Raw genomic sequence first — 8,201 nt, 5'->3', positions numbered from 1 at the left:
TGCTGGGATAGAGCGAATATATTTTCCATGTGCTATGGACACAAATCACTGGGTGCCAGATGGTGGTCTGCAATAGGCAGAATAATGGCCCCCCCAAAGATATCCACATCTTAATCTCCAGGACCTGTGAATATGTCCGAGAACAAGGCAAGGGAGAATCAAGGTAGTTAGGTGGAGTTAAGGTTGCTAATTAGCTGATTTTAAATAGGAAGGTTATCCTGGATTATCTGGGTGGGCCCAATGTAGTCACACAGGTCCTTAAATGTGGGAGAGGGAGGCAGGAGGCAGTGCCAGAGTGATGGAGGAGTTGACTGGCCATTGCTGGCTTTGAGGTGGAAGGGACCTGCAAGCCACAGATTTGGGCAGCTTCTAGAAACTGGAAGGACAAAGAAAACAGGTTCTCCCTGGAGCCTCCCGAAAGAAATGCAGTCCTGCCAACCCCTTGCTCTGAGCCCAGTGAGATGCATTTCAGACTTGAGACCTCCAGAACTATAAGATAATACATCTCTGTTATTTTAAGCCAACAAATTTATGGTAATTTGTTACAGCAGCGATAAGAAACTAATACACTTGTATCTCCACATTCATCATATTCATAGGTTTTTGCTACATAACGCAATTCCTGGTGCCCAAGATTTCATTTACTAGAGAAGTCTTTCCCAGATTCATTCCCAAGGTATAAAATTGTGACACATTAGTTAGTTTGGTGATAGAATTTCCATCTTTTATTGCATTCAGGGGTCTCTCTTTCCTATGAGTTCTTCCACATTTTACTAAAAATGCTGTCTGTATTCAGTGTCTCTAATATCTTTCTACACTTCTCTGGCATGTGATTAGGTACAACTTATCATTGAAAACATCATCACATTCTTTCCTCATGTTCTGGTCCTGTGGGAATTCTTTGATAGCAATGGAGATAATCATCTCCAGGAAACGGGTTCCCCACAATAGCTGCATTTCTGTGGAATGGGCTTTCATGGATATTTAATAAGTCTGAATTCTCACAGACGTAGCCTCCACCACCGCTGCCTCCATAGCATTTCTGCCCAAAATGAGCTCTCACATAGAATGTGTGGAGGATTCTGCTAAAGGCTTTTCTAGTATCAGATAGATCCTGGTACCAGAGGATTTTCTTTCTTACACAATGTCTGTAACATATAAAACATAATTTATTACAGAAGGTGTGGTCACATTCACTGCATTTGCAAGACATATTCCCTGTGCAAATTCCAGATTACTTACTGAGGCCTGACTTCTTAGAAAAGGCTGTTCCACAAACACTACATTTCTACCCCCAAGGAGCTCACTGAGGTTTAACAAGGGCTGAGTTCCTGAAGAAGGTATTTCCACAGGCACCGTGTTCATCTGGTTTTGCTCCTGGGCAAGTTTACTCACGTAAAAAGAGCTATGACTCCCTGAGGAAGGTTTCTCCACTTTCAGTGAATTTATAGTTTTCTCTCTTGCATGAGTTTTCTTATGTTTCATGAGGACTGACATGTGGGCAAAGGCTTTGCCACATTCACTGCATGCATACGGCCTCTCTCCAGTATGAGTTCGCTGATGCTGAATGAGCTTTGACTTGCTCCTGAAGGCTTTTTCGCACTCATTGCATTCATAAGGTTTCTCTCCTGTATGAATTCTCTGATGCTTGGTCAGGTCTGACTTAAAAAAGAAAGTTCTTCCACATTCACTGCACTCGTAAGGCTTCTCTCCTGTGTGAAGTCTCTGATGTGCAATGAGGTACGCCTTCTGGGAAAAGGCCTTCCCACACACGCTGCATCCATAGAGTTTCTCTCCAGTGTGAGATCGCTGGTGTCTATTGAGCCGGCACTTCCTGCTGAAGGCTTTTCCACATTCACTGCATCCATAGGGTTTCTCTCCTGTGTGAGTTCTCTGATGTACCATAAGCTGTGACTTCCTAGAGAACGCTTTTCCACATTCATTACATTCATGGGGCTTCTCTCCAGTATGAATTCTCTGGTGTTCAGTGAGCTGAATCTTCCTCATGAATGTCTTCCCACATTCACTGCATCCATGGGGCTTTTCTCCCCTTTCAGTTCTCTGATGTCTAATGAGCTGTGCCTTCCTGGAGAAGACCTTACCGCACTCACTGCATTCATGTGGTTTCTCTTCTGCGTAAGTTTTTGATGTTCACCAAGCTGTGATTTAGTGCATTTAATTCCAGTAAGAGTTGTATCCTGTTGGATGTAGACAGAGGATTTCCCATATCCACTAAACTCATCAGGATCTTCTCCTGCATATCTTCTATTCTGGAGAACAAAACCTAAATGTGATTTTAAACCTTTACAATGTGAACCAAATTTATTGTGTCTTTGTGTTAAAGGAACAAGACTTTTGCATAAATTGAAATTATTTCCAAGTGCATAATTTTGCTGACATCTTTCCAAAGTTTTAATCTCGTTTTGGTTTTCTGGGTGCCACTGCATATGGTCAATCTCCCATATTTCTTCTAGGAAAAAGAACAATGAAAACATCCATGATAATTTTAGGGGGAAAAGAAGGTTACAAAAAAAAAAAAAAAGCCATGGTTTGGGCTAGCTCTAAGATCGAAGTCTAAGAGAAATGTACCCTGTGCTCTGTGAGAAAAAGACAACACTATAAAACAGCAAAAGGAAAAACACGTACTTTAGAAACAACAGTGGATAGTCTACAATGAATAAATATAACTTGGGCTTCTCTCCAAATAGGACCTTGCAAAATGGAGACAAGTAAAAACAGAACCACACTGTGACTGGAACAGAACAAAAGAAGATGGAGGGGATGGATCCTTTCATCCAACAAACACTGAATGCGCTGGTGTTTGGGAATACATTAGAATATGATATTAGAATATTACCATACTATGTTTGAATATTAGAATTACAATATATCGGTCACATTAAGGTAACTTATATATTCTGTCTCTGTGGAGCTGTCATTCTAGTAACCAGACAGAGAAAAAGATGGGGGGAAGGGAGGATCAACAAGTAACCAGAGAAATAAAAAAATTACAGAACGTGCAAAACAGTGTGTGTGAAGAAGGTGACAGAGTAGTAGTAGGTTTAGTCTTAGATAAAATAATCATCCATGAGACAAGGAAGTTAAGGTGACATCACAGGGTAAGAATGAACGGTGTTATACAGACAACTCGATGAATAACATTCCAAAAAGGAACAACCAATGCAAAAACTCAGAAGCAGAAAAACTTAGGCATGATCAAGAAACATAAGAGAGGCTGGTGCACCTCGACTATGTCCTTGGCTTGAGTGAAGTAGAAACAGGTAAGTTTGGAAAGGAAGGCAGAACTGAGACCATATAGATGATGTAGGGAGACTTTGTTAGAAACTGGATTTTCTATTGGGGTGCCTGGGTGGTGGCTCATTTGGTTAAGCATCCAACCCTTGATTTTGGCTCAGGTCGTGATCTCAAGGTTCATGGGTTCAAGACCCCGCATTGGGCTATGCACTTGACAACACACAGCCCGCCTGGAATTCTATCTCCCCCTCTCTCTGCCCCTCCCCTGCTTGCATGCACATGTGTGCTCTCTCTCTCTCTCTCTCACACAATAAATAAACATTAAAAAAAAAAAAAGTTAAAAAAAACTGGATTTTATGATGAGAGCGATGGCCAGAAGCCACCAAACATTTTCTGGCAGGAATACAACCCATTCTGAATTGGTATTTCCAAATGCCACATGGCTGTTGCATGAAGAATGAACTGGAGAGGTGAAAATATTGAAAGAATACACAAGAATCTACAGCAGAGTTCAGGCAAGAGGTAACAGCAGAGTTCAGGCAAGAGGTAACAGCACCTTCTGGGGAACCTGGATGGTTCAGTAGGTTAAGCGTCCAACTCGATATTGGCTCAGGTCGTGATCTTACGGTTGTGAGATAGAGTCCTGTGCCGGGATCTGTGCTGAGTGTGGAGCCTGCTTGGGATTCTTTCTCTCCCTGACTCTCTCTGCCTCTCCCCCGCTCAAAAGAGGTAACAAACAGCAGCTTCAGTATGACTGACTACAATGGAGTTAGAGAAATGTACAAAAACAAGGACATAGTACAGAGAAGGGAAAGAGTGACAGGAGGAAAAGAGAAGGCTCAGTCAAGAATGAGTGCTAGAAGAAGAAAAGGGAATCATTGAGGATAGCTCCTCGATATGTGGCTTAAGCATTTGTGTAGGGTGCTGGTGCCATTTAATACGATGAGGAAAATCAGGGAGTTAGGTTTGGTATGTGTGGGGAATCAAGCGTTCCGTTTTGAGGAATGCATCAGGTCTGAGATAAACATTCAAGAACAAATACGAAGTATCCGGTTAGATCTAGGAGTGTGGAGAAAGTTCCAGACTTCAGATAACAATTTTAAGTTGAGTATATAAACAGTACTTAAACATTTGGACTACACAGAACCAGATGAGGTAATGGACAGAGAAAGGGGAAGGCCCTGGACAAGAATTTCATGGATTCCAAGTCTTAAGAGTTTTGGGAGAGTGATATGCAAAGAGAATATGAAAATCCCATCCAGAAACATCAAACAAATGCTGACCAAACATATAAACAATGGAGGTTTTCATAAGAAAGGGCTGAAATTGGAAAATCAGAATGCAGGATCTACGGAATCTTATCCCAAGATTATTGAGGCAAAATAGTCAAAATCCCTTGTTACTAAACCTTTCCCCTCTCATTCCACCTGCATATCAAAACTAAACTTTTATAATAACACCAATTACCTATTTAGAGTAGTAGAGTAGCCAATACTTCAACTTTCTATGTAAAAACGATACAACCTCCTTCAGTCCAATATATCCAGACACATATATGCCCACCTGGAATTTAAAAATAGGTCCTTGGGCCATCCGCCCTTGCCCCAGAGAAGAGTATACCTGTCCTAACTGGTGGAAACATCAGCTTCTCCTCAGTTTCATCATACTGCAACTGTGTACTGTGCTATTCAATAAAATCTTCTGCAACAAGGGGAATGTTTTATATCTGTGTTTTCTAATATGGTACCCACTAGCTGTGTGTGGCTATTGGGCACCTGAATGTGGGTGACCAGAGTGACAGGAGAACTGAATTTGTAACTTTACGTAATGTTAAATAAATTTAAGTAGCCACATGTGACCAGTGGCCAGCACAATGGACGGCACAGTATAGACCATCACATCCGTATATACCGTAATATCCATATTTGCCATTATAATCTACTTGATAGACTCATCTCCCAATTTTTTCCCTTCAACTAATGCTACATTCTTCCTTAATCTCTGTTCCTATCTCCTCTCTGGCACCAGTTAAGAGATTCTGTAGAATCATCCTCTATCCAGGAACAAAACATTGACCTGCCTTATCTTCCACTTATTCTTGAGCTCCAAGCTCTAACTTCTTATTGTTCCAATGCTACTATCCAGCTATCTATCAAGCAAGACTCTCTAGAAATAGCAAAGAAAAGCTCAGACAGAACCAAAGTCACACTTTCTAAGCCAATTATTAACATAAAATCCACAGTAATCAGCCATTTCCTTTCACATAGTCTCATCTCTCAATTGCCTTCCTCATTTCAATCTCCAAAATCTTTTTACTGACCCACAGGCCTTCCATCATCATTTTTATTTGAAACTCTAACATCTTTCTTGCAGAAATTATTTTATCATGCTTCCAAAAAGTACTTCATTCTTTCTGTAACACTTTATCAAAGCTCAATTTTCTCTAACTTTATAAAAACAGTCCTTTCTATGCCTCATAATCAAATGCTAACAATTTTAGAATTTCAGGCATCTCTGTCAACCCTTCGCAACTGAGGACTTTGGACACTTGGAAGGTATTTCTGTCCTTCATTACATTTGAACCTTTTGGAGCTGTATTTGGGTGGCAGTTCTACTACAGGGATCAGAGCACAGCTGGCCTAGCGAGCATTTCCAACCTCATTTGCTCAGGACCCTCCCCATACCTAGTAGATCAGAAGATAAATCTTAAGAGACAAAGTCTGTGGTTTGAAAAACTTCCCACACAGTTTACGCAGATCCCTGATTTAAAAACAAAACAAACAAACAAAAAACCGAAGCAAGACCTGTTTTCAAGATGTGATGAACAGATGCACGTGAATGATTATGCAGTCTGTACGCAGTAAGGAAGAGTGAGATAGAGACCCTTTCTCTGTATGGAAAAGGAAGCCTCATCCTAACCAGCGAAGCAATACAATAACACCTGTCGATCATGACTGAGTCAGTGCAGTTTAGATAGAGTACAGAGACGTTAGGGAAGATGGAGTTCCAAGTGTGCACTGGAACTTTGGGGAGATAAAAAGAAGGCAGTATCTGGACGTAAAAATGCAACACAATCAAATGCATAGATGCCAGCCGTTAGTTCACTGGACATTGTGGTATCTGTGGCATTCAATAAACTATATCACTTCTGCCTCCCCGGAATAAGTTTGTGGCTTATTTCTGGGACATCTTCTGACCCTCCTCCTCCCAGAGCCCTGATACTTCTCACTCTACCTGGCTGGGTTCTTATCTTCTCAACTTCTAAATATATGTGGGCCTTTTTTTTTTTTTTTTTTTAACCAATTCTCACTTTCACGTTTTCTCATTAAGTTTCACTGCTTTAATGCCCCCTGCCCACAAAGGAATGCAGCCATACCATGAAAAGGGACTAACTGGGGGTGCCTGGGTAGCTCAGTCGGTTAAGTGTCTGACTCCTGATTTTGTCTCAGGTCATGATCTCACAGTCATGAGATCAAGCCACATGTCAGGCTCTGTGCTGGGTGTGGAGCCTGCTTACGATTCTCTCTCACCCTCTCCTTCTGCCCCCCTTTCCCCTTCATACTCTCTCTCTCAAAAGAAAAGAAAAAAAAGGGACAAACCAAAAACTGGAAACAGCCAGTGTGGGGGTGAGTGTAGCAACTCAGCAATCCAAGTCTAAATGACCACAGCCTACTCTGAGGTGGGAATTGAGCATGTGCATGAAATTTCCAAAGGCCTTTCCAAAACAACAAAAAGAGCTTTTTTAAAGATTGTATTTTTAAGTAATCTCTACACTCAATGCGGGGCTCGAACTCACAACCCCGAGATCAAGAGTCGCATGCTCCACTGACTGAGCCAGCCAGGCACCCCAAAACAACAAATTTAATACAAACAGCAAAGACCTTCCAAAAAGTAATAGAGTAATACGGAAAACTCAAGGCAAAACTCAACGGTGACCAGGCACCAGTGTGAACAGCAGTACAGCAGAAACTAAGTAAAATGCACTAGAATGAAAGGATTCACCAGGAGGAAAAATGATCTCAGGTTCCGGCACTGAAGCAGAAGGAAAAAGGATTTCACAGGATAATTTGCCTGGGTGCAGGCAAAATAGAGAATTAGAGGTCAGATCAGACTACAGAAGGGCAGGTGTCCACTTGGAAATAACTGTCAGACTACAGAAAGCTTAGCTCGTCAGTATATATGAATACGCTCTCTGATGGCGAAGACATCATCTGGGAGAAAGGAGGACTCTGGTTTCGCATATGGGGAGTAGGACGTCAAAGGGCAGCTGCCCTGGTGGCTGGCAACGTACCTGCATTACAGTGCAGATTAGACGTTAGCAGAAGAGGTCAATTTGGGACTCTCCCAACCTGGGACTCTCTCAGAACAGGAGCTTAGGCCTTGACAATGAATGAAACTTTTAATATGAGAATCAAGCAGAAGATTTAAAAAAAAAACAACAGAACCTGCAAGTTGGGGAAGCAGAGGGTGAAGAAATAGATAGAGGTAGCCTGAGAGACAAGGTACGTGTGGTTTCAGATGACCTCAGGGGACGTGAGTTGTCAGGGAGGGATATCAGCCCTTTCAAAAGGGGCAGGGATGTGCAGAAGATGAGAGCTGGGCCAAGTGCAAAGCCATCTGTTTGAGAGCAAGCAGGCGGAGAAGAGGAAGTGGGAACGCTGCAGAAAAAGAAAGGGAGGGGCGCCTGGGGGGCTCAGTCAATTAAGCATCTGACTCTTGATTTCGGCTCAGGTCATGATCTCATAGTTCATGAGTTCGAGCCCTGAATCGGGCCCCTCACTGACAGTGCAGAGCCTGCTTGATATTCTCTCTTTCCCTCTCCCTCTGTCCCTCCCCCACTCCTGGGCGACCTCTATAAATAAATACATATAAATAAATAAATAAGGAAGAAGGTGTGCAAAGCTGAGGCAGGAGAGAACCAGGTAAGTATATGGATCCAAGGTGGG

At 42.2% G+C, this 8,201-nt stretch overlaps 1 protein-coding gene across 1 annotated transcript in view; it reads right to left on the bottom strand.

Moving 5' to 3' along the window:
• Positions 1–698: 698 nt before the first annotated feature.
• The window catches only part of LOC122494783 (zinc finger protein 577-like), a 20,881-nt gene continuing 13,378 nt past the window's right edge, over positions 699–8,201 (bottom strand). Inside the window, 2 exon segments of the mRNA XM_043600231.1 lie at positions 699–2,138; positions 2,141–2,470. Of these exon segments, the coding sequence (XP_043456166.1) occupies positions 1,138–2,138; positions 2,141–2,470 (1,331 nt within the window). The 3' untranslated portion in view covers positions 699–1,137.

This window comes from Prionailurus bengalensis, chromosome E2 (genome assembly GCF_016509475.1).
Source record: "Prionailurus bengalensis isolate Pbe53 chromosome E2, Fcat_Pben_1.1_paternal_pri, whole genome shotgun sequence".
NCBI lineage: Eukaryota > Metazoa > Chordata > Mammalia > Carnivora > Felidae > Prionailurus > Prionailurus bengalensis.
The sequence above is the reverse complement of the archived record's forward strand: the minus strand, read 5'-3'. Positions and strand labels throughout refer to the sequence as shown.